The following is a 27317-nucleotide window of genomic DNA, read 5'->3' as shown; positions in this document are numbered from 1 at the left end:
CACAACTACTCCCATGCCACCTGGGTCCCTGGTGGGGTTGGCCTTATTTTGTGACCCAGATGCCCATCTGGGCCACTGGGGGACCCCCACTCGCACGGACTTGGCTGGTGGGGAGAGGGAGGAGGGGGCTTCGTCCAGTACCTCTCCATTTTGGGTGATACAGAGGACCGTGTCCAGTTGGTCGGCTTCCTCCACCTCAGCTGTGAACACTATATTACCTGGTTCCATTTTGGGTGGCGAGGCCTCGTCTTTGGCCCAGAGTCAGCCACCCTGAGATAATCTTCAGAGGTTGGGGTCCCCTCCTCCTCGGAGTCCTCCCCTGAGCCCCTGGCGGAGGAACCTTGGAAGAAGTTGAGCAAGGGGAGGCACCTTGACTCCCCACGGGAGTCTCTGACAGATGACATAGACTTAGATGAAGGGGACAGGTCCCCCAGACTTCTGCCTGAGGCGATATCCTTCGGTAACATCCTGGAAATCCATGATCAGTGGGACAGTTGGTCTTCCCAACCCTGTCCTCTGAGGAATCCATGTTCTTGAAGGCGTTCAGGGCAGGCTCATCTTGTGTGTCACCCCCCCCCCCCTCGGCTGACGAGTTTGTCCAACTTGTGGCCAGCTGGACACAGTGGAAACTGTACCCAAGAGATTTCTTAGCCCTGGCAAATACATGCCCTTTTGGAGAAAAGGTGCTCCAGTGGATGCTATTGTGGTTGCCGCAGCCACCAAAAAGGATCTCGTGGAACAGAGCTCCTCGGTCCATCCCCCTAACGTGGAGTCTAGGGCGATTGGACTGGTTTGGTAAAAGCACTTATGCCTCGGCTACTTTTGGACTGAGGACCGCTAACTACATGGTGCATTTCACCCGGCTGCAAAGGGAATTGGTGTCAGAACTGTCTGCTTCCCTTTTCAGAGTTATTGCCTCTGGAGGGCTTGAAGATAGTTTCTCCAAAGTTCACTACTCTCCCCTCCCTAGCCAATGCTTCAATGAGGTTGATCTCAAACTCTCTCAAGCGTCCTGTACAGGCATTGCTATCAGGCCTGGATCCGCCTATGCGGATTCGCGGACAACTTCAGGGCGGCTTTCACTAACTCCCCTTTTTAATGGGTCCACTCTGTTTGGTCCCTCAGTCAGAGAGACTTTGACCTGCAGTGAGCATGAGGGTAAGGCATTGTCGGCTGTCGGGATCAAGTTTGCTACTCCCCAATGGTCCTTTTCTAAGATTGAGGGGCAGTAAGAAACTGTGGTTCCATAAGTCGCAGTCTTCCTTCCAGGATGCTCCACAGGATTCCTCTTTTGGCCCAGTGAGGGGGTTCGACAGCAGGAACTACACTAGAAGCAGAGGGGGGGGTCCGCAAAATTAGGAATTCCAAGAGCCTTTCTCGGAAAACCCCCAGCAGAGACCCTGAAGTGCTGCCCGAATGCCCTACCCTGGAGGCAATCGGGGGGGGGGGTTTCGGATATCCCTGCATCAGCTGGCCTGGGCTTCTATTACCTTGGACCGGTGGGTACTTAACAGTGTATCCAGGGGTTATTTCATTCCATTCGATTCGCCCCCAACCACAACTGAAGTCACTCCCAGATGTCCCACCCCGCCAAAGGGAGTTGGCACTCATAGAGGTCCATGACCTCCTGCAAAAAAGGGCCATCCAAAAGGTCCCAACAGGACAGCAAGGATCTGGAATTTACTCTTGCTTCTTTAGTGCCAAAACAAACCAGGGAATTGCGTCCCATCCTGGACCTCAGTCGGCTGAACCTGTCAGTCCAGAAGTTGAAATTCCGGATGGTCACTGTTCAGTCCATTCTGCTGCTTCTGTGCAAGGACGAGTGGATGTGCTCCATAGATCTCAAGGACGCGTACTATCACATCAAAATACCGATGCTCCAGGAGATTTCTGTGCTTCCGGCTGGGAGCCAGTCACTATCTGTTCAGGGCCTTGCCCTTCAGTCTCACCTCAGCCCCCTGGTGTTCACCAAATGTATGGCGGTGGTTGCAGCCCATCTCCGGGTACAGGGATTTCAGATCTTCCTGTACTTGGACAATTGGCTTCCTCTGTCCCAAACCACGGTGACTATGGATGACTCCCTGTTGGGGTGGGGGGTATTTCCAGGGAAGGATGGTCCAAGGCATATGGACCCCATCGGAGACCAAGTTACAAATCAATGTCCTCGAGATGAGAGCAGTCCTCTTGACATTGCAAGCCTTCCAAGATTTCCTCCCTCTTGGGACAGTAACTACTCAGACAGACAACATGGTATGTCAACAAACAAGGGGGAACACGATCTTACCCTCTGTGCAGAGAGGCCATGAGAATTTGGGAATAGGCGATAGCCTCTGGTCGCTTTCTTCTTGCAGTCACATCCCCAGCGAATCCAACATTTTAGCAGACTGAGCAGGACCATCCTGAGTCGTCATGAAGGTTCAATAATCCGTCAGTGGTGAACTGGATATTCAGCAGATGGGGATCCCTGTGCTGCGACCTGTTTGTGTCTCGGGACAGTCACAAGTGCAGCACCTTTTTTGCCCTGATCCCTCTGCTCTGATTCATGATTGGCTGCCGGGTCTCCTTTTTACTTGTCCTCTGATCCCCCTGATTCCCAAAGTTCTGCAGAAAGCCTGGCGGCTGAAGGCCCAATTCATTTTCATTGCCCCCTTTTGGCCTCGACAGACGTGGTTCTCCCTCCTCTGGTCTCATGTGAAATATCTGCCTTGGGTATTAGATCCAGCTCCGGATCTTATTTCCCACCTGAGGGGGCTTCCCCCTCCCAAAAGGAAGTCCTTGAAATCTGGCAGCCTGGTTCCTCCAGTTCCAGTGATCATCGGCCAAACAAAGTTACCTTCCCCGTGAAGGATATTATTTTGGCTTCCCAGAAGCCATCTACCAAGAAAGTCTACCTCACCAAATGGAAGAGGTTTTCAATTTGGGCTCATCAGCCCCCATGTCTGCTATCTTGTTCTTCTTGTCTTGCCTTTTTCATAAAGTTTTTCTATGATTAAAGCTTCAGCTGGCAGCAATATCCAACTTTCATCTGGACGTTTAGCCCAGTTTTTTCTTCAAGATTATCTAAGTGTCTCTAAAGGGAGTGTTCTTACTTCGGCCTCCCTTGAAGGACTCTTCCCTTCCGTGGGATCTTTCCTTGGTACTGCAGTCTTTGACCCTTTCTTCGTTAGAACCTGCTGCAACTTGTAATATCAAGCTGTTGTCTTGGAAGACTGCCTTTTTAGTTGCTGTCACTTCCACCAAAAGAGTTTCTAAATTGCAAGTCCTGTGTATAAAACCCCCCTTTTATGGTTTTCCGTAAGGACAGGGTTTCCCTTAGAAGTAATCCTTCCTTTATTCCCAAAGTGGCTTTGGAAAATAGACAGGAAGCAATCCGTTTTTTTCCCCCAATTATTCTAACAGGGGTGAGCAGCAGCTGCATTGCCTGGATGTGCATCGACAGCTGCATTTCTATCTAATCAGGACTGAAAATTTTCGAAAATCTGACCCAACTATTTGTAGCATTTTCTCAAGCCAGGAGAGGCAATGCCATATCTGTCTCCCTCTCTCGTTGGATTGTTTCTGTATAGGACATATCTGTCAGCTTAACAACAAAGATCTTCCCAGACGTCTTAAAGCCCACTCTGCGTTCTGGGCTAGGACATCATTGGGTGGCATTTGTGCTGTGGCCACTTGGTCGAGTCGTCATACTTTTGTGATGCACTATAAGTTGGATCTGATGCCTAGAGGTAGGGTATCCTTTGGTTCTGCAGTGCTCCGGCATGTCCTTCCTTGAGGCCTCCCAGGATTTTGGATAGCTGGGGACGCTGCGAGCCATCTGTGATTAATAATGACACAGCATCTGATAGAGTTATGTACTCACCATAACTTGGGGCATCTGTGCTATCCGGTGTCATTATTAATCGCGTTCCCACCCTCCATCCCCCTCCTTCTGGTGGCCAAAGGAATCTTAGGGGTGCAGTGTGGGCTGGTGGTCTGTGTTTTCTGAATAATCTAGGTCCCTGTAAGGGACAGTTCTTTGGCAAACTTGATTTGAGGATTGTGAGTGGTAAGAAGTGAGGAGCTTGAGCTCAGGAGCTGCCGCTCACTTTGCCGGGTCGAATCTGTGATGGTCTTTGGTATCTTGAGCTATTTCCCTTTGTTTTTCTTTGCATTTTAAGAACATTTCTCCTTCTGTTAAGGCTCATTCTGCTAGGGCTGTGGCTTCTTCTGGTGCTTTTTCAAGGATTTAGATACCAACTCTATTTTTCAGGCAGCTACCTGGACTTCTGTGCATACATTTACCACACATTGTTTGTTGGATATGATATCCAGAGCTAGAGCTGGCTTTACTAGGGCCATCCTTCCTGGGTTTCTGGAGGACTCTGCTGGTTCTTCCTCCTCCCTCTCTTCTTCCTGAGGTTTGGCACTCTCCCTAGTGTAAGGAGTACTGCAACAGTGAAATGGAAGGTTGTAGTACAGTTGTGTAAGAACTTACATGTCCTTCTCTTCACTGTTGCAATATTCCGTCCCTCCCTCCTCCCTTCTCCTCTGGATGTAGTTTACCTCTCTATTCTATTCCTTGGACTGGCTTTCCTACTAGGTCTCATTTCAAAGGATGGTACATCCGGGCATCACCTTTATACCCTGCACTTTATGCAGGGAGCGTATGTGTGACATACCGTGTACCTTAGGCAATCTAAAGGCTTTGATATACTGTCTGGACGTTGGGCTACCCTTGGCAGGGGATCCCTGTTGTAAAGAATACTGCAACAATGAAGAGAGAGGGCATCTACGGTTATGTTAAGTTCTTACCCAGTTGTACTTTTATGTTGGTTTAAGCAGTGCCCTTGCTTTATTCTTGGCCGGCAGTGCTGTGATTTGGGATTGTTCTAGTTAAAACAGTTGTGTAGCTGAATACAGTACCTCCAGCACCTTGCTATATTGTTCTGTAATAAGTGTTCTCTTTCTACAGGAGCTTACTCTCGAACAGAGAGAGGGCGCTTTCTCCAATTTCCAGATTGCCAAAGGAACTGTTGACCTTCTTAAAGGTAACTTTCAATGTATTGCATTGTTATTAAAGACCATTTTTTTTTCCTTAGTTGTACATAGAATGTGCATAGCTCTCAATTGTCCTTGAATTTTGCTTCATTTTTGCCATGTCCTACATAAAAATTTTGATTTTGTGGTAAATCACTGAAAATAATCACCAGGTGATGATGCCAGACCTTGGTTTCAAACTTTTTTATAATTCATTTTTATGAATAATATATGCTGTTTTATTAACATTCTAAATAAGTGCAGTGTTTTTAAAAAGTAATATTAAAAAAACTGTCCCTGATTTTAAGCTTTTGTTTCTCGCTGTTTTGGCTTTTTCCATGATTCTTGAGTACAGGAATTGAGAGCAGTGGGTCTGTTATGAGTACGTTTTTAAAGTGTGTGTATATCGTATTCTTGAAGTTTGTTTGTGTAAAACAGTAGCTCAGTGTTCTGCTTTTTCAGTAGCTTCCTTTTTAACCACACCAGTTTTCAGAACCAGCTTTGAACAATTTAGTGTTGTAGGGAGCTAAAGCTCATTATAGCAAGTAACTGGCATAAGTAGGGCACCAATCTGGTGGGTTCCAGTCATAGTTACAAAGTCTTCACATTTAGTGAGAGTCTGAAATGTAATCGGGCGTAAATGTATATTATGTAAAACAATGCTGTAGCTTGGAAGCTTCTCCCTTCTGCAGTACAGCAGTCTTGGAGTTAATGCACGTAACTAGCAGGGTGTGAGAGGGCAGGGGGGGTACAAAAACATTTTAAATTGTGCACCAGTAAATGTCACACTTTGCTGTTTTACGTGCAGTACCTAGCTCATTTTTCACAGTTTTGGAGCCTTCACTGTGTTCTGAACTTGAGTAGGGCGTTGGTGTGGGTGGTATGCTAATCCATTGCGTCATTGGGCAGTTTTGAGCATCAGTTCACTTTCCTGCACATTATTCATTTTTAATCTAATCTAAATGCACGTATTGACGTCTGTCTGAACGTTGTGTGTGTGTGTCTGCCTCCCTGAGGTAAAGGTGTAAGCTCCACAAGAACTGGTAGTCCAGCAAGCTTTTTGCCTGCACCTGACATTGCTGCATTAATTATTCTTCCCTCTTTACATGCGTCCAAATCCAGATAGGTTACAGTGACACAGCAGGTAGTGTCACCTGACCGCAACAGGTTCTTCACTTTGGAGTCTGCATGTCCTTCTGTTTTCATGGGTTTTCTCCTTGTGATCCTGTTTCCTCTCAAAGTTCCAGAGATGTGCAGTAGGTGGATTATGCACTCTAAATTGGCCCTGTGTGTGACTGCATGTGTGCATTCGTGTGGTACACAACAACCACCACAGCAGGGATAGCCATCAGGTGGAGTGAACATTAGCTGTAGATGATGGTCCCTGTTGATGTGACACCCTGACCCCATGTACAAGATGGAGAAAAAGGAAGGGGGTGGTATGAGCGGTTAATGATGATGATTGCAGAGCCTTGTAGGCTTCATTTTAACTAATTTAAGATATCACCCCTAGTCAGACCGGTTACATTCTTTGTAACAGTCTAATCCATTTAGTAGTAGTTTTGTTTATAGTATATTGTGTGGTAGTTACTTGTCTTCCAACAAAAACTTTGTTTATGTGTACTTGAAACTTTTTTTTAATGTTTGACTATTCAATTTGAAGGATTGGTATTACTGTGTTTGTACAAATTTGAAACCCTATGTGTGGCCCAGATGACCTCTGATTGTCTATCAACCAACCCAGGTTCCGGAGGAATATGAGGGTGAGCAGCCAATGTGTTATTTGTCTGGGGAGGGGGTGGTATGGCATGCTGCAGCATCAGTACATATCAAGGGGAAGCACAGGGGCTTCTGAAACCTGTTTCTCCTGCAGATGGTATCTGTTTGTTCTTGCATTCCCTGTGTAATCCACTGTAGTTTCACAGGGGAAATGGAACCTTTCCCAGCACTCTGTGGATGCACTGCATAATAGCTCATCATAGATGGGGAACCAGTCTACTGCAGATCTATGACATACTTTATTACTTTAATGTTAAAGTTGTAAAGGTCTGTACAGCTGTGTCTCCCATTCTGCATGTCAGGGATGTGACAGACAAGAGAAGTCAGTAACATAAGGTTACACAAAGTCAGAATGATGTGCAGAGAAACTATTTCAGACTGAAACATTGAGAATGCTGCTTCGACATTGTATGGTTATATTAATGGAAAACTCCACCCTGGAAAAAAAAAACATGCACATGTATATGGATTTTTAATGTATTCTGTGCGGTATTGATGCATCATAATTACTCTTATTTGCACTAAAAATAAATCAGAATTATTTGTATCCTCCCTTGGCTGTTATGGGATTTAGTGTGTGTTTTCTCCCCTCCCCTCTTCACTTTTTGCATCCTTGAATTATGTTACAGACTAGACATCATAAATATGTTTTTCTTTCCATTTAGTTATACCGATAGTGCTGTGAATCGCTAGCCAGGCTAAAAAAGCAGTGTGTTTGCTTCTTTTAACTGGATCACTATCTTTGTTTACTCTTGAGATACGACATGCTGGGGTATTATTTACTTTCCACATTAACACAGTTGCAGTGCAAAAAAAGACATTGTGAGAAACACTGAAAACTCCACAATCTTTGACTAGCCTGTGTCATTTGCAGACTGAAACATGTTGCTCTCCGAAGCAGTGTAATATCGCAGTCAAAACATGGTGTGGCCTTCATGATCTCTGATAAGAAAATCAGAGGGTTAATGAAAAAAAACTGAGAGGTGCTGTAGGGTTGCTGGGTACTAAATATTATCTAGGTGGGATTATAGGGGGAAACTGGGACAGTTTTTACCTTAAATTTCTAGGCTACTAAAAGCATATCTGCCCATCCAGTGCAAATACTTCTGCTTCCCAGCAGGACACATGACACAATTCTTCCCACTTCAGTCTCTTATTCTTGTTTGTGTCATCCTCTCTGCTTTTAATTTCTTCATGTGTCTGTCAGCTAATACACCACAAAAGTCGCTGTCCCTCAAATTGATGATGCAGGTCGGTAGGATTACCTGCACAGAGGAATGGCATGTTGAAAATCAGAGGATAAGATTAACAGTTCACTTTCCTAACCTTATATCCTTGGTTTCCAGTTGTGATGAAAGTTCTAAAAAGTAGCATCTTATTTTCCTTGGGTTCTTTTTGACTGTTCTCTTTTTTTTTTTTTTTTTTTTTTTTCCGTTTACCAAGAGGATTTATATGGTGTAACTTGCCAGTCTACAGTTTTTAAATGTTACAAAACTGTCAGACACCCCCTTCCTTAATTTAACCGTATACATTAACCGTCCTACTAAACAGCCATCTTCACCTCTTGCAACCAGTCAACCAGTTTTACCCCCCCCCCAATGTTTTACTACATTTCAAAGTTTTTCCTCCTTTAACATCAAATGTAGGCTAAGTCCAGCCACTCAGCATGGTCAACCTTCACCCATGATGAATCAATACTCTTATTGGCTCCTAGCCTTGAGCAGTAATGGCTCTGAACATTAGCTCAGTGCGGTTCACTATAGGCACCTATTTCCATTCCATCCTTATGGCTGTACAATAACTATATAGGGACAACCCCCTCCCCACTACATACCCTTCTTCTCTATGCTAACTTCCCACACTTCAGTAATGGCTATCGTGTTTTTTTTTTATATAGAGTACTGTAGCTTTTCAACTGCTCACCCTCCCAAGTGCATGGAAGCTCCTTTGGAATGTTACTGAAGCTTCATGATTTCTTCGCATTCTGAGTTTGTACGACCCCCTTCTGACATCCTACCTTCCATTCCTCATCCTTATAATTTGAACCTTTCCTCCAACCCTAACTTATCTTCACCACATGCGACTGGATTCGTTAGTCCCTCCCCCCCCATGTTTTATTACTTATTATTTCTTATAATTTATTTTAACTTCTTTCATCTCCAAACATGGTAGTGACCCTATGTAATTACTTTGGGGTCGTACTCCATATCGTCCTACAGGCTAAACAATAATCTAGATTTCAAGACTTAAGCATTCTGATGCATGGCACCCCCCCCCCCCCACATGCTTGTTTACTTAAATAACCTAGCATAAATTTGGGACAGTTAATCACTCGGATACCCGCTCTTCAGATGCAGCTACTGTAAAGTGTAATACAGCATTACCACTACTCACTTACACGGTCCATGGCTGCTCTGTTTATATGTAATTATTTTTCCCTTCTCACAAGCCCTATCTTTAACCTGACCACTGAAGACCTATTCATCCCAAACAGCTTCCAAAGCCTGCACTCCACACCATACTTTTACTCCGCCGGTTCTTTTGTCTGCATAAAGTTTTACCATCATGGCTTTCAAAACTAATCTCTCCCAGTAGGCAGATCTGAGGAAGCATTTGAAAGTGTTGGCAGAATCTGAACAAAATGGTTGCTGTTGATCCAAAAGAGTACTGCAGATGTCTTGTGAGGTAACCAAAGGGGATGACCATGCACATTTTGCATTGAGCTTGTGGCCATGCCTCTGACACCAGGCATCTGTCTCAGTGAGGCCCTTCTGTACGATGTCCACATCATTTGGGGACTCTGCTGTGGCTCCTAGTTTGCAATCATCTGTGAACTTTGTTAACCAGAGGCCTTCTGTGTTAGCTTGTACTTCAGAGAAGTAGATGCCAAATGGAAGAGGTCCCAGGACTGAACCCTGTGGTACTCCACTTCTGACTGGTTTTGAATTCAGATTTGGAGTCTGCAACTTTTACAGTGTGGGTTCTGTCAGTGAGCCAGTTGGTAACCCATCTTGTGAAGTAGGGATTTATAGCTAGATCTGAAGTAGTTACTTCATTTGCTCTGCAACCTGTGGGTATTGGATCCGAGCCGGCAGCTTCACAAACTACAAGATCCGAGCTCCTAGCTCCTCCCCCCTATCCATAATCCCCTGCCACTAACTGTATTACCCCAGATCATTTTTGCAGCGGCTGAAGACAGCTACTTTTTGAAGAGCTCCTTAGCTAAATTGGTGAGACTGTTCCTTTTTCTCTTAGAGAAAAGCTTTTTCCTCAGAGTTTGATTGTTGTGTGTTTGTTTAGTGTCCCTGTAGACAGTATAGTTAATTAAATAGTTTTTTTTTGTGTAGTAGTGTTAGTTTTCTGTGTCCACCCCTCCCCCACTTAGTGTTTGGGTGTGCGTGTATTTGTGGTAATGGCTGAAGGGCCCAAGGCCGTTTTTTCAAAATGTACTGAGTGTGGCCATAAGCTTTCTCCTGCTGATGGCCACACTCAAGTGCGTTTTATGCCTGGGGGTGGCCCATTTATCAATGGCTTGCCAAATCTGTGCAGCCTTTAACCCCCGGGCACTTAGGGACAGGAAGAATAAGCTGATCCTGGCGGACTTGCTCCCCCAGGATTCGGCTGCTTCTTCCTCCCCCTCCAAGGCTCGGGCTGTCTCCTCAGCCCCAGTGCCTTCCACTCCCCCCGCTCAACCGGGGACTCATCCTCCCGCTTTGGGTTTGAGTTCGGGGGACTCTGGTGCCTCTTCCTCTAAAGAGAAGAGGTACAAAGATTAGAGACACAGGTCTCAAAAAAGGCGGGCTGAGACTCAACCCACAGCCCGCCATCTAAGCTGGGTAGCTCTCCCTCGAGGGTTTCCGGATCCTCCCCCTCTCGGCTCCGTTCGCCTCGTTTTTCGCTGGAGGGGGAGTACCAGTCTCCCTCGGGGTCGTCGAGGCGACCCTCCTGGCCTGCCTCGACAACTTCCTCCAGGTCGACCAGGAGCCTCACCGACGCCGATATGGATCGGATGATGCGTCGATTCTTGCAGACCCAAATGCAGATGGGGGTGCTCTTGCCTCCCCCCCCCTCAGGGGGGGAGTGCGGCCTCTGTCTTCGCTTCGATCACTCCTTCTCCAACCCATTTTCAGGTTTTGGAGTCATCGGATCTGGGCCCTTTCGGAGCCGGGGATTCGTCAGCGCCGGTCACTTCGCCGACCATGCCCTCTAGTATTTCGGATCCGAGTTCTCGGGGCCGAGGGCAGAGCGTCGGATCCGGGGGAGTTGATGTGTCTTTGGCGCCATTGAGGTCGGAGCACACTTCTCTCTCGGATCCGACCACATCGGCTCTGACTCCGGTCCCTACCTCGGAGCAGAGGAGATTGCTCTCAGAGCCTGGGGAGAATAGTTCTCCTTCGGCTTTTGAGGTAGTGGAGAGGGTGCTGTCGAGGTCCCCAGTCCAGGCTTCGGATCCTCCCGCACCCCTGCTGCATATGGGTCTATCCTCCGTCATCTGTCCATTGGGACAGCCTGCCCAAGCCCTCCAGCCGGTTCCCGTGGAGGAACAGGAAGCCGTTGAAGAGCCCTCCTCGGACAGTCCCACCGAGGAGGTCCCTCGTAAACGGAGGTGTAAAAGGAGGCACCTGGACTCCCCTGAGTCCTTCACCACAGACACGGATTTGGATGAAACGGAAGGTTCCCCAAGATCACGGAGATGTTGCGTATTAGAGGGGGGTGATCTGCCCAAAAACCTTCCGCGGATGAATCCGTGTTCCTGGAGGCGTTTGAGGCAGGCCTGTCTACCTCCTGGGTGTCCCCTCCGGCTGACCCCTGGTAGACCTTATTACTACCAGGGCGTGGAAGGAGCCCGACACCGTGGAGCCAATCCTGAGACGGCCAGACAAAGTCCTTAGCCCCCCCATCAGATAGACAGTCATGGGCCAAGGGGTCTGCAGTCTATGCCATGTTGGTGGCGGCTGCCACGAAGAGAGAACTCGCCCAAGAGAGTTCTTCGGTCCACCCGCTGGATAAGGAATCTCTGGCGCTGGACCGCATTGGGAAGCGGATGTTTGCTTCAGCGACCTTCTCTATGAGGGTGCTGAATTATATAGCACATACCATTAGGCTACAGCGAGACTTGATTAAGGAATACGCTGCAGCCCCCCCCCCCCGAAGTCCATGTCGGTCGAGGACAAGAATGTGTTTTCGACTCTTATGGCCACTCTAAAATCCATATCTAACACATCCATGCGGCTACTCTCACATGCAACAGAGGGAGCTGCTAGGGCCAGTGGAGCAGGGGTCATCTTGTGGCATCACGCCTGCCTCCTCCTTTGCGATTCCGCGGAACTCTTCAAGGTGTCCTTCGCGAATGCGCCCTTTGACAGGTCTTCGCTTTTTGGCAAGACCGTTCGCGAAAAGCTGGTCCAAAGCGAGAAGGATGCCGTTGGGGTCTGCTTCTCTAATCCTCAACGATCCTTCTCAAGGAATCAAAGGGGACAAAAGAAGCTGTGGTTCCGCAAGTCTCAGCAATCCCATCCAGCTTCGGACCCCTCGTCCTCCAGAGGCAGAGGAGGACAAGGTGGACGCCGGCCCAGAGGCAGAGGGGGGGGCCACGTAATTTTGGGTCTAGAGAGCCTTTCTCGGACAGACCCGGGCAGCAGCCCTGAGGGCTTACCCGACTGTCCATCTCTGTAGGCAGTCTGGGGGCGGTTGACGGAGTATCTGTCAAATTGGGAATCCATTACGACAGATCGATGGGTGCTCCACGTCATATCCAGAGGTTACTCCATTCCCTTCCTAAGCCTTCCCCCTACAAGCAGACGCCTTCCTGATGTTCCACGCGATCAGAGGGAGGCAGCGGCTTCAGAGGTTTCAAAGTTGCTAAGAAAAAGAGCCATCCTGCCCCCCCAGATCAGTCCGGATTGGGTTATTACTCCAGGTTCTTTTTAGTGCCAAAGAAGACGGGGGGACCTAAGACCCATCCTAGACTTGTCCACTCTGAACCTGTTCATCCCCAAGGAAAAATTCCGGATGGTCACACTTCAATCAATTCTCCCCTTACCTGCAGGAGAACGACTGGATGTGCTCTATAGACCTCAAGGATGCGTACTACCACATATTGATGGACAGACGATCCAAAAGGTTTCTCCGCTTCCGGCTGGGAGCCAATCATTATCAGTTCGGGGTTCTTCCATTCGGCCTCACCTCAGCCCCCAGGGTGTTCACCAAGGTCATGGCAGTGGTTGCAGCCCACCTGAGACTTCAGGGCATTCAGGTTTTCCCGTACCTAGACTGGCTCCTTACCGCCGCCAACAGGCATAAACTCTGCGTTGCAAGAGATTACGCTCTGACTCTTGCCCAGAGTCTAGGCATCTCAGTGAATCTTCAAAAATCCTTCCTTCGCCCCTTACAAGTCTTAGAGTTCATAGGGGCCAAGTTAGATACCCGTGCTTCTCGAGCCTTTCTGATGTCGGACAGGCTGAGCAGCTTGTCGCTTCAGGTGCTTACTCTTCTTCAGAACCAAGCTCCTGCGGCGGAGTTGGTCCTGAGGGCACTAGGGTCTATGGCAGCAGCAATCGGTCTATCCCTTTATGCATGCCTGCGAATGCGGGTTTTACAATGGACCCTCCAGGTTCAGTGGTCACTATTACTCCACCCGTTAAGCTCCCCGATTCCACTGAGCAGAGTTTGCGGGGATTCCATTCTTTGGTGGCTTCACTCTCGAGAGCTGAGGCAAGGGAGACCCTTTGTGATTCCCCCGCCCCAAGCCACGTTGACCACGGATGCTTCTCTCCTCTGGTGGAGGTGGCATTGTTCGGGCAGAACCGTCCAAGGCACGTGGACTTCCCTAGAGACCGCTCTGCATATCAATGTCCTAGAGATGAGGGCGGTGCTTCTAGCGTTGCAAGCTCTCCACGACCTTCTTCCTCTGGGGACTATTGCAGTCCAGACAGACAATATGTCGGTTGTCTGGTACATAAACAGGGGGGAACCAGGTCTTATCCCCTTTGTCGAGAAGCTATGAGAGTGTGGGAATGGGTGATATCCACCAACCGCTTTCTAGTAGCAACGCACATTCCGGGACGGTCCAACATATTAGCGGACAAACTGAGTCGGATAATTCTCACTCCATACGAGTGGTCTCTTAATCCATCAGTTGCAAAGCAGATCTTTCGCAAGTGGGGTTGGCCTCGCTGTGATCTTTTTGCTTCTCCATTAAACACAAAATGCAGTGAGTACTTCGCAATACTCCCCCCCCCCCCGAGGGGGAGACTCCCAGAGACGCTGTTGTTCATGCTTGGCCTCCCGGTCTTCTTTATGCTTACCCTCCCCTTCCGCTTATGACTAAGTTCATACAGAAAGCCTCTCGGTTGGGGAGCAGAGTTATCCTCATAGCCCCATTCTGGCCTCGCCAGATCTGGTTCCCATACCTGCGGTCTCAGTTTAACTCCCCCTTGGATACTGGAACCCATTCCAAACCTGATTTCACATCCTGCAGGATGTCTGACCCCGAACCTGGTAAACCTCCAGCTTGCGGCTTGGTTGATCCAGTTCCACTGATGGCTAGGACTCCCGGTATCTCATCACCAGTGAAGGCCATTCTGGTAGAGGCTCATAAGCCAGCTACCAGGAAAATATATAATAGCAAGTGGAAACGCTTCTCCATCTGGGCAACAGACAAGGGCCTGGATCCTTTTACAGTTCCTATTCCGACAATCCTGGACTTCCTGTCGCTGATTTTTCGGCAGGGAGCAAGTGTTTCTACAGTTAAGGTGCAGTTAGCAGCCATTTCCCATTTTCATGTGGGAAATGGACTAGGACCATTGGCATCCACAAAGTTATGCAAAACTTTCTTGCGAGGCATCTTTCTCTTGAAACCTTCTGTGAAAACAGTGGTGCCCCCATGGGATTTGACACTAGTCTTGCAAGCCCTGACGAGTCCACCCTTTGAGCCTGCAGCCTCGATTCCTTTAAAATTCTTGTCCTGGACAACGGCTTTCTTGGTAGCTATTACTTCTGCTAAGAGGGTTTCAGAACTCCAAGCACTATGTATGAAACTCCCTTATCTCATTTTTCACAGGGATAGAGTGTCTCTCAGGACTAACCCGTCTTTCTTACCTAAGGTGGCTTCAGAATCAAATATCAATCAATCAATTTGCCCGTGTTCTTTCCAAATTTTCAGAATAAGTGAGAGTACATATTGCACAGACTGGACATACACAGGCAACTACGTTTTTACTTGCACAGAACTAAAGATTTTCGCAAGTCTGGTCAATTGTTTGTGTCCTTTGCAAAATTAGCCAGGGGAAGGGCCATTTCTAAAGTGACCCTAGCAAATTGGATTTGTCAATGTGTAGTTCAGGGGTATGTATCTTCAGGCAAACCAGCTCCTATGGGAATACACTCTCATTCTAAACAGTCCATCACCACCTCAGCAGTTTTCTGGTCCAGGGTTCCTTTGGATGACATATGTCCAGCAGCTACCTGGTCCTCTTCTCATACGTTCATTTCTCATTATAAACTGGATATGATATTGAGAAGAAGGGCTTCTTTTGGCTCCGCGGTGCTTCGGAATATCCTTCCATAAGGCCACCCAGGTTTATTGTCTAGGTAGCTGGGGACTCTGTCCCACAGGTTGCAGAGCAAATGAAGTAACTACTTCAGATAAAGAAGTTATGTACTCACCATAACGTTCCATCTGAGTAGGTACTTAATTTGTCTGCAACCATCCCCCCCCTGCCATCCCCCTAACCCTTTTTCGGGTTTTTCTGGTCACCTAAAATATTGCTGTCTTGAGGTTAGGTCTTCAGTATACCTCTGTCGAGGTTATGACTTAGATTGGGCAAAATCGATCTGAGGTAATAGTTAGTGGCAGGGGATTATGGGTAGGGGGAGGAGCTAGGAGCTCTGATCTTGTAGCTTGTGAAGCTGCTGGCTCGGATCCGATACCCACAGGTTGCAGACAAATGAAGTACCTACTCGGATGGAAAGTTATGGTGACTACATAACTTCTTTTTTAGTGAGTTTAGCTATAATTCCAGAATGGGGGAATGGTGTCAAAAGCCTTGGCGAGGTCAAGATAGGCTGTGTGAACCACCTTACTCTCATGTACAGCTTTGGTGACTGCCTCAAAGAAGTCAATCAGGTTCAGAAGGCGTGATCTGCCTTTCACAAACTCGAACTGGGTGGGGTCCAGAGCTTGGAGGTTACCAATGTCTTTGTTTACGAGTTCCATGATTGTATCTTCATGCAGTTTGAGTCTAAGGTGGATGGTTCAGTAGGAATTGAGATTCCCATGTTCTGATGTCAGCTCAGCATTTTTCTGAAACCTTTTCATTTCTTTTCCTTCATGCGTGTGTGCATGCACGCTTATGTGCCATACCCTTAATGCCATAGGTTGGTTTGGGACTGCTCTCTTTATGGCAAAGTAGTGCTTGCATCTGCACTTTTGATTTTGCCTGGGAATGAAGTGTGGTAAGCAACATTACCACATATGCCAGTACTTCAAACCAGCCATCACTGCAAGAAGGATGATTACTTTGGAGGAATGCCAAAGCAAAGACTGGCAGGTAATCCCTTATGCTATCTTAGATCACTGCTGGGCCATTGGGAGAAGTAAGGGATCCAATGCACAGCCATCAGCTGAATCATTCTGCAAAGCATTTTGCTTAGGTGACCTTTTGTGCACACGTTCTTTTAATGGCAGTGGGGTAGATTACTCCCATTATTGGAGGACGTGCTTCAGGTCCTGCAGGAGGCCAGGAAGCCCACTACCAGGGAATTATATTTGTCTAAATGGAAGAGATTTTCTGTCTGGTTCCTCACTTACCGTTCTGGCCCCCTATCTGTAGAAGGGTCCGAATGGAGAGAGAAGTCAGCAAGGAAAAGAGAGTAGTATTGCTGAAAATGAGTTCGTCCTCAAGTCTCGGACAGTACCTTCACAAGGTGAACCCTGTTTTTCACAAAACCTCACCAAGACTACACTGATATATAGACTGTGTTTATATAGCACATATCATGGATGTAGGTCAAAAATTGAATAAGACAGCTGGATGCACAAGACCCAGGATAAAAAAGTGCCCAATCCTGGTAAGCGCACTGGTGCCAGGACTGGAAAAAATGACAGTGTGGAATCCTCAAAATACGGAAACATTCCTACAGTGGGGCTAGGCGAGGCCCAAGGGGAGGATGGCCCCCTGTTGTAGAAGGAAGTAGCAGTCTTCAAAAATCACACAAACTAATAAGCCAAAGAAGAGCCATAAAGACGATAAGAAAGAAATTGTGCATTGTTACTATTATGCAGAAAGCCCAGAATTTACAGACACAAGATATGCAAAAAGATTGAGAGAAATTAGAGGAAAGAAAAATACTTCCACAAGAAAAACTGTCAGAAGCCTCAAATAAAAACTTGTGCTCATTAGTACAACAGATTTGTGAAAAAACGTATATAGACCAAGAAGCTTTGATCTGTTTGGAAAAAGAAGCATCTGAGGAAACATGACCATATAAACAACAAAACCTAGAGATTTTTGAAAAGTATAAGAAAGAGAAATATGGACATGGGGAAAGAGATTTGATATGGTACAGTATTTGTGCAAAAGCCAAATTAATATAAAGAAGGCAGCCCCAAAGATATTTGAAGAGAAATACAAGCAAAGGCATCCAGATGTGGAGAATTTCAGAATAAAACCCATCACAAAGACAGAATGTAGAAAAGAGTAGTAAAATAGAAGTTGAAGTTGTGGAGTTCTGCGAAGTAAAGGGTTTGGGTTTGGTGTAGAAGGTAGAACACAAGTTACATCACAGCATGATGGAATGAGCCCCCAAAGTAATGAGAAACCGGAAGATCGGGAGACATCGGAAGAAGAAATATGGACGTGGTAAAGACGGAGATTTAATGTGGTGTAGTATTTAAGCAGAGGAGAAAGCAAAACTGATCAGTACTATAAGAGCAGTGCCAAAGATATTTGAAGAGAAATACAGGCAAAGGAATCCGGACATGGAAAACTACAATACAAAAAATAAGAAGACAGAGGAAAAGTAAAAAAGAGATTAGTAATGGAGAAGTTAAAGAAATAGAAACTGAGGTCATGGAGTACCTGCAAAGTGAAGGATTCAGTGTAGAAAATCTAGTTCAGAAAGCATCAAAAGCATCACAACAGGATAGAGCAATGGGCATCCAAATTAAGGGGAAACCATGGAACAGGAAGCAGTTGGTCAAGTGCCATATCAAGATATTTTGGAGCTTTCCATAGAAAACCAGTATAAACATTCACTTGAAACTGGACAGCAAGGGAAGGAACAGGATACTGTGGAAACCCTGACAGTCGATTCTGAGGAGTGATAGGCCAGTGAGTTCCCATATGACAGAGCAATGGATGGCACCGGATGAAATTTGAAGAGAATGTGTCACTGGAAGATGCTATAAAACTTTCTATAGAATGCCCGCAGGCAATGGAAAACAAAAAATGGGCCCTCAGTTTAGAAGAAAATGAGCTAAGAGAAGAGTTGCTTGATTTAATAGAGATAGACATATAAAGATCAGTGAACAAAATACACTGCAGAAGGTCAATAAAAACCCAAAGTCAGAAGCTTGATAAAATGAATGAATGCAGAAATTAGGGCTGTCAATAGAAATCCATGCGATACAACAAAAGTTAACAGGATATATTGCTGTGCAGCTAAATTAATAACTGATAAAGTTCTACCACATGAATACAGGGTAGTGAGGAAAGGAAGGTGAGAATTTGAATACCATCATGGAAGAATCGGAGAAAATTGTAAAGCAGTTAAGAAGTCACTGTTATGTAGAAGAGGGAACAGATCAACAAAAATATTTAGTAAGATTGACATGAGAAAATTGTAAAGCAGTTAAGAAGTCACTGTTATGTAGAAGAGGGAACAGATCAACAAAAATATTTAGTAAGATTGACATGATAAAAACAATGTGCAGTACTAGAACTGATCTGGATCTGTCATGCACTATTGCAACTAAACTAAAAATCGCAGCACAGGTGGAAAAACTTAGAAGATACGCAGATAAATATAAAGGAAAGTACAAAATAAGCAATTTCTGAGAGACCCTGAAAGTTTTATAGAGAATTGAGAAACAAGGTCAAAGGAATTGAAAGACCACCAAAAAAGAAGTATTTCTGAAGATCCTGTAGAACATAACAAAAGTGCTAAATGGATAGAAGTAAAATTAAACATTTTAAAGGTACAGGATATGAAATGGGTTGAAGCAACAGCCAGAGAGATTGAAACCGAGTTAAGAAAAGCACCAGGCCCAGGTGCAGTGCCTAACTTCTGGTTAAAAGTGTTAATATCTTTGCACAAAGTTTTAGCCATGAGTAAGAGCTTAATTTATATGTGCATCCCAAACAGACACCAACCTGGTTAACAACGGGAAAAACAATCCTACTTAAGAGTGAACCTGCAGGCTACCCTAAAACTTATAGACCAGAAACTTGCCTTCCAAAGATGTATAAACTATACACTGGAATTGATGCCAACAGAGTTTATAATCAGAAGAAAACTCAATTATGACAGTAAAACAAAAGGGCAGTAAATGAGTCATATGTAACAAAGGATCATTTGTTGTTAAATAAAGTCATAGTGGAGAGCTGTAAAAAGGGGACGAATCTTGAGTATGACATGGATTGACTACAAAAAATGCATTTGATAGTATCCCTCCTTCATGGATAAAAGAGTGCTTAAAAATGTATAAGGTATACCCTACAGTGACTACAGTGACTGTGAAACAGAGGCAGACCACTTTGCAATTAACCCATGATAAAGGACAAATTATCATCCCAGGGATAAAAATTCAAAGGGGCATATTCCAGGGTGACCCTTTGTCACTGCTGCTATTCTGTCTTTCCCTTAACCCATTAAGCTGTCTACATAACAGCTTAGGCCATGGGTATAATTTGTCTTCTAGAAAACAAAGTGTTAATAGTTCTTCTCATCTTCTCTTTGTCGATTGATTTAAATCTGTATAGTTCATTAGATGGGAAACTTTAAATCTGTATAGTTCATTAGATGGGAAACTGAAAGCGCAACTGCAAGTTCTCAAAGCTTTTTCAGATGATGTAAGAATGTTATTTGGTCTTGATAAATGTGCAAAAGCAGCCTTTAAAGCAGGAAGACCAGCACCAAGAAAACATCCGTTTGGGACAGGAATGTGATGTATAAGAACTTGAGCAAGAGGAAGTGTACAAATATTTGTGAATTGATGAAGGATCAAAAGTAAAACACGAACAAATGCGAATAAAACTTGGTGAGGAATATTTTAGAAGACTTTAATCCTGAAAGCAGAGTTGACATCTAGGAACAAAATTCAAGCTATAAGCCAATTTACTTTTCCTGTCCTAACTTACAGTTTTGGAGTGACTGGCCCCAAAACATGTTTGATAGATTAGACAGGAAAACAAGAAGGGTGCTGCATGCTCACCACATGATTTACAAAAATCAATGCATACCAAAATTGTATATTTCCCGTTCCGAAGGAGGTATGGGCATCCTTGAAATTGATTACATGTATAGATCTGTATTTGTGGGACTGCACACATATCTGACCTCACATGACCCAAACATAGTGAAAGTTCTGAAGCATGAGGAGAAATAAGTCTAAGATGACTTCCCTGCTTAGTCTAGCATAAGCACATCAAGCAGGAATGGAAATCCAAACCATAAGTAGATAATAAAGTAGAGAAAAAAAATTTGGGCAGCAAATGAATGTGCCAAAAAACAAAAGAAAGAATATAAGGTGAAGGACTAAATGAGAAGGCAAGAAATGTGGAAAGTGCATAAATATAGTTGCAAGTATGGAAAATTTCTGGAAGAACATTAAGGTTAAGGAGTGGTGAAATCAAACTAAGAAATGAAAGGGTAATATTGGGGCCCAAGGTAGTGGGCTGTGTACACCTTGGCTTACAAAGTCCATTGAACATGTGGGAGAAATGGATAAATGTAGGTTTTGTAAAACAGAATTGGCAACAGTTGCACACCTCATTGCTGGTTGTGACATACTAATGGCAGAAGAACTATAAGACTAAGGACTGTAAGACATAATAATGTGGCAAGACTGTTACAGTGGGGATTGTGCAAATATTATGGTATTGAAGTGACTGAAAAACACCAGAAATATGAGCCACAAAGCATCATAGAAAATGATGAAGTCTGCATTACATGGGATTCCCCCCACTGCCAACCGTTCAATGGATAGATGCTAGAAAAATAGATATAGTGGTCAATGAAAAGACAAAAGTAGCATTGATCATTGAATTTCACACCCGTGGACTGTAGTGTCTTTTTGTGTACAGAGAGGCGCAAAGTCATAAAATAATGGGATTTGCAGGCAGAAATGAGCAGTGTGGAAGTAAGATATCGTCTAGACATTTCCAATAGTAGTAGGAGCAATGGGTCTACAATCATATTTAGGTATGTTACCAATACATATAACTTTGTACAAATTGCAAAAGGAGTCACTGGGCACATTGCGGGTGCTGCGAAGAGAACTTCTGGCTGACATCAAAGATTGAAACGATCCGTATTTCATGATATTTAATTGTACTTTGACTTGGGAGTGGGGTCCATTCCCATCATGGAATTAGAAACCAAAATGATTTGGAGAAATTTAAAAAAAAAATAAAACATTCCTCCTAGTTCTTTTATTTTTTGTGATCTGCTGCATGCTGGGTTAACATATTCAACTAAAGATCACCAGTCAACCGTTTCTACTTGTCTGCCCTTGACGCCTCCTCTGGCCTCTTCCTGGGACCTCCGTTTTTGTTCTTGGAAAAATTGACTTGGGCTCCTTTTGAACCTGCTGCATCAGCTTCCTTACAATAGCGTACTTTGGAAGACTGTTGTTTTGGTTCTCACTTCACCCAAGAGGGTGTGTGAACGTCTGGCTCTCGTGGCTGTTCCTGCTTTCTTGGTTTTCCACATAGACCGCATGTCCACTTGTACGAATCCTCCTTTTATGCCCAAGGTGCTCGGAGTTGTCCCTTAATCAGTCTGTTGAGTTTCTTTCCTTCTCCACAGTCTGTCAGTGAGAAGGTTCTTCACTCCTTTGATTTGCAAGTTTTTTTTGGATAAAATGAAAGTTGTACACAAATCTAAACTTTTTTTTGTTTGTTTTCGTTTCATTCTGTTTTTTTAGGTTTAGGTGTTTCTAAGCAGAACATATCTTCTTGGATTTCTAAAGCTGTTTCTTTTTGTGATAAATGCTTTTCCCTTTCAAGTAAAGGCTTATTCTGCCAGAGCTTTTGCTTCCTCTGGTGCTTTTATGAAGGGTTGGGTGCCATACTCGGTCTTCTGTCCATTTTTCACTAAGCATTATAAGTTGGATGTTATTTCCAGGGGTAGACCTGGCTTTGCCAGGGCCGTCTTGCATGGGTTTCTAGAAGGCTCTTTGGTGCCATTCTCCTCTCAAGCTCTTGTACTCTCCCTTCTGTTAGGAGTACTGCAACAGTGATATGAAAGGAGATAGTGCAGTCATGTAAAATCTTAACATAATTTCAACCACCACCCCCACCCCCACCCCACCCACCAGAATTAGAGTAGGGAAACGCTGCTGGTCTATCTCACATTGTGCACTATGGCAGTGGTTAAAAATGTGTATGACTGACACTGGTGGAAGGTTTCCTTGAGCACCCTCAGCTCTATGCAGCAGCTTCATTAAAAGGTTAAGGAAATTGAGGGCAGACATTTATTGCATATCTTGGAAGTTTGTCTGACTTTCATTGGACTTTATTGTGATTGTACACATTGCTCACCTTGACAAGCACGGAGTGCTGTGAGTGAGTTCCAGGTGGACAGTGTGTACATGACCAAAGTACTTTTGGGGAGAGGTTCCTTTAGCTCCCCTGGCTGTTTAGCAGTGTCATTTGGGACCAAGGACTCTTCTCAGAACTCCCCTGCTCCTCAACACCAAACAGTGCTAGATGGCCAGGGGGTGCAGATGTTCTCTCACTTCTGGGTTTGTGGTTTATGTTCTAGACTTCAGATAATAGTTTTAAATCTGATGGCACCTTTCCTTGTGGATGTCTCTGATTTCGTTCTTTGCAAACGTGGCCTGATGCCAGCACTGTTCCAGTGCACACCTCTCGGGTTCCCATACTTTTATTGAAAGGTGTTTGTTTCATTCTTGCACTGCTGACACCCCATTACACTTTCATCTACATGTGCACACACCCCTTCCATGCATGTCTGAGGGGGAAGCTCCTAATCATCACACCTTTGGAGCCCTTCATTCAAGATGAAATGAATGCAAATGTCATCGTGCTGAGGTGAGTGTAATCCTGAGCAGGCATCTTGGAGCACACATCTTCAGAACCAAAGATGGACTGCATGTTACCATGTTGATGCCTGATGATGTCTAAGTTTTAGATAAGGTGGGCAATAAAGTGTTGTTCTTTGCCAGCTTGGGTCTTGTATCTTTTGGCTATCTTCCTCATCTGTTCTGATTCCTGACAGTCTTATTGGATCGTGTACTGGAAAAGCTTTCCAAACTTCTGAGTAGGGACTTAAGGGTAAATGGACTCTGTATGCGACTCCCACTGTGCACTGCCAAGTGGACTGCTGTCATTCTGACTATTCTGATACTATGGCTTGGGCAGTAGGCTTGCGCATGGACCTTATTTATTTATTTATTTTACATTTGTTAACCGGGATAGTCCGACTGGATACAAGTCCATTTTCAGTGGAGGCCCGGGGAGAAAAGCTCCACATTGCAAATAATTGACACTTCAGTATGTAGTTACATAGAAATCGACACATTTAAGAAATCACTAAATTTATAGTCAAGGTTCCATCTAATTGAAGCAAACACTGTGGGTTTATGGTATTCATATAGAGATAACATTGTACATGTTTGAAGTGTGTAGGAGAGAAAGACTTGTATTTCAAGGTTGAATGTAAGGATGACAGTTAAGATAAAAGGTGGTTAGCTAAGAAGGAAAGTTTTTTGTGAATAGAATATAGAGGGGGATAAGAGCGTAGGCTCAGAATGGGTAGGAAACTAGCTATATTCCTGATAATAGGATTCTAAAGTTTGTAGAGAAGTGTATGTTGTTTAGGTGGGGGATGGTTATTCATGGGTATTTCACCTCTGTGAGCTGTTTGTCTTATCTTTGCTTTTTTTTTTTTTTTTTTTTTTTGGGGGGGGGGGGTTAGTCTAGGTGGAGACATGGACATAACTATGTATTTTCTTACCTATTTGTTATTTTTTGGTTAGTCTGGGTTTAGACATGGACATAGCCAATCCCTGTTTAGATAGATCTTTAGGGATGTTTTAAATTGGGGCAGGGAGGATATAGTTGTTAGTTCAGCAGGAAGTAGGTTCCTTTTTTTTCCAGCAGAGTTGGGGAATAACGATTCTCCAGATGAGTTGTTGGCTTTGGTTGTTTGTACTAGCATTCTGTTGGATGAGCAGAGGGATGCTAGGTTGCTGTAGGGGGTAATAATATTAGACAGAATGGGAGTACTGGTAGGTAGGTAGAGGGTTTTATGTACAACTATGAGTTGGTTATAATGGAGCTGATTGGGTAGTTCTAGCCAGCCTAGTTTGGTGGGTTCTTTAGGCTGACCCTGTGGCAAATGTAGCTATAGTGTTATAGGAGGTAATGATTTTGTTAAGGTTTGATTTACATAGATTTGTAAGGATGGGTGAGGTGTAGAGAAGGGTTGACAGCAGATGTGTCAGAGCTATGGCAGTTCTGGCAGATGGGGTTAAGAATTGTTTAATCCTTTAAAAGGAGCCTATTTTTTTGTTAACTGTTTTTATGGTTTTGTCTATATGGGCGTCATACTTCAGATTATTATCAATGATTACTCCAAGTAGTGTAGTGTAAGGTTCAGGGGAGATTATGGTGCCATTTGTAGATGGAATTGTAATTTTTGGTAATGTTAACTTACGGGTAGGGGAGAAAAGAAGAAGTTTTGGTTTTGTTTGGGTTAAGCAGGAGGCGACTATTATTCAGCCAGTTCTCTACTTTATTGAAGGTGATTTGGGATACGGATTGTAGTTCTGTGGGAGTGGAGGCAGAGCAGATAAGTGTGGAGTCGTCTGCATACTGTATACAAGTTGTATCTGAGCTAACATTGGGTAGGTCGTTTATGAAAATAGTGAAAAGGAGGGGACCCAATATAGAAGCTTGGGGTACTCCAAGGTTGACAGGTAGAAGGGGGGAAAGATTGTCTTTCCATAGAACAGCTTGTTGTCTGCCATGGAGGTAAGAGTGGAACCAGTTGATTACTGGGTTGTCTAAGGAAAGTTATTTTATGGAGAGTCTTGGAGTAGGTGGTGATTTACCATGCTGAATGCTTTTGAAAGATCGAGAAAGAGTGCAGTAGAGCGCTTATTTTGATTACGGTTGTGATTTATTGTGTGAGAAAAGGAGAGAAGGGCAGTAGTACTATGTGCAGGTCAAAATCTGTGCTGGGTTGGTGCTAGTAGAGTATTCTGAGTAAGGTGTGTTAGAATTTGCTTGTGTATACATTTTTCCATTATTTTGGCTAAGGGAGATAGTATGGCTGTAGTAGGTCTGTAGTTACGAGAGTTCTGTGGAGTTTCCCCCTTTATGAATAGGAATAATGTTAGAGATTTTCCAGATGGAGGGGATGTAGGATTCGTGTATAGTACGGTTGATTAGGATGGAGATGGGGTATGCCATTTCATTAGCGGACTTTTGCAGCAACTCTGCAGGAAGTAGGTCTGCTGCCAGAGTGGTGCGTTTTAGTTCCTTAAGCAAGAATTTAATATAGTCTGTGGGTATAGGATCAAATTTAAAGGAAGGGATATTTGCCTGCGTGGGTGCAGTTGTAGTAGAGGAGATGGGAGGTAGGTTGTTGGCTAGGGACTGGACTGTTTCTGTGAAGAAAGTATTACAGGTCATTGCAACACTTTTAGGAGGTAGCTGTAGGGTAGCTGAGGGGGTCGGGGTTGCGGATTTGCCTGGGTGGAGCAGTTTATTCAGACATGAGCAGAATTTTTGGGGTTGATTTTGGTGTTTTTGCTGTAAATTTAAATAGTTTTGTTTGTCTAACACAAAAGACCTTTTTGTTTCATTTCTCATTTTTTGTATCTAATGTGGGCTTGTGGGCATTTGGTGGCTCTCCAGGAGGTCCATGCTGTGTTTCTAGCCATACGTTTTTGCCTAGTACTATTCGTTAGCCATGGAGGAGTTTTATTTTTGGTTTTGATTGTTCGTCTGGGAGCATGCCTGTCTAAGATGGCAAGGAATCTAGCATTGAATTCTGAGACTGCTTCGTCAAGGGGGAGTACTTTAAGACTGACCCATTTGCATGCGTTAAGTTCGGCTTGGAAACAAGTTAGGTTAAAGTTCTTTGTATACCTAAGGGTTTTAAAGGTAGTTTGTTGAGACATGTCATCCTTTTTTCTGATTTTATATAGGTTAAGAGGTGGTCGCTCATGTTCTCAGGTAGGGTACCTTCACAAGATTACCTTGCTGAGGTTCTTCTCCCTCAAGGAGGAGCTCGTATAGTCTGTCCTGTATGCTTCCATTGAGGCGAAGGTAAATTTTATCAGTTTTTGCCATGCCTAATTTGATAGCATTTGTGTGATTTTTTCCCCCCGTGGACCTGTCACCTTTTCCCAAGCCCAACTGATCCCCTCAAAATAAATACATACATACAGTCCGGTGTGAGTAAAGAAGGGTCCTTAAACTTCATGTGGGTAAAGAAGGGTCCTTAAACTTCATGTGCATTTCCCCTTGGTAGTTAGAATGAGTCATACATGACTAAACATGCAGTTAATGGACTGGGTACTCTAAATTGGCCATAGGTGTGTGCATGTGTGCAGTGTAGAAGAACTACTGTGGTAGAGCTAGCCACCTGGCAGTGCAAACCTTGGATGTTCATCGTGTTTCACTGCTGCAGTCATTACACTTGGGTTATCCTGCTGTCAGGCGGTCCCGCAGTCGGCCAGAGTTCCAAAGTCTTGGTCCGGCATCGGTTGCTGTTGCCTCCTCCCTGATGTCAGTGCGTCAGGGGTATATAAGAAGCAGCCGACGCCATTTTCTTCAGTCTTTCTTGCCGCGCGGTGCCAGAAGCAAAAGCAGTTCGCAAGTTCCGGTCGGCCGACTCCTGAGAGGTCAAATTCGATTTTCAGAACCAAAGTCTTCAGTAAAGCTAAGTACCCCCTTGGGGAAACTTTTTCTTGCCTCAGACCGATGTCAGTAAAAGTTAATAATTGTATTTCTTGTGGGAAGCAAATGCCTCATAAGGATTTTCATTCTTACTGTATTCCATGTCTAGGCCGAGATCACGGCGTCACTAGTTGCCAGTTTTGTGCTAGATTTAACAAACTCACTATTAAACGTCGGTTTGATTTTGCTTGCCATTACTTTGGCCGAAGGTTTAATTATACCATGCCGTCGGAACAACTGACGACCGGAATTCACAAAAAAACGCAAGGGTAAGGATAAGGACAAGGACAGGCATCCGAGGCCCAAAATTGACGACGAAGCCTCTTCTAGGCCAGTCGCTGGTTCGCCGGTTCTCAGTGAGGTGCT

The 27317-nt window shown here is 44.7% G+C and overlaps 1 protein-coding gene across 1 annotated transcript in view; it reads left to right on the top strand.

The window, feature by feature from the left end:
- The window catches only part of DDX21 (DExD-box helicase 21), an 835772-nt gene that overhangs the window by 45867 nt on the left and 762588 nt on the right, over positions 1 to 27317 (top strand). Inside the window, exon 3 of the mRNA XM_044055776.1 lies at positions 4952 to 5027. Coding sequence (XP_043911711.1) covers positions 4952 to 5027 — 76 coding nt within the window. The remainder of the gene's footprint in view (positions 1 to 4951; positions 5028 to 27317) is intronic.

The sequence above is a fragment of the Protopterus annectens genome, chromosome 14.part0 (genome assembly GCF_019279795.1).
Source record: "Protopterus annectens isolate FY-2018-M chromosome 14.part0, PAN1.0, whole genome shotgun sequence".
Classification (NCBI taxonomy): Eukaryota; Metazoa; Chordata; order Ceratodontiformes; family Protopteridae; genus Protopterus; species Protopterus annectens.
The sequence above is the reverse complement of the archived record's forward strand: the minus strand, read 5'-3'. Positions and strand labels throughout refer to the sequence as shown.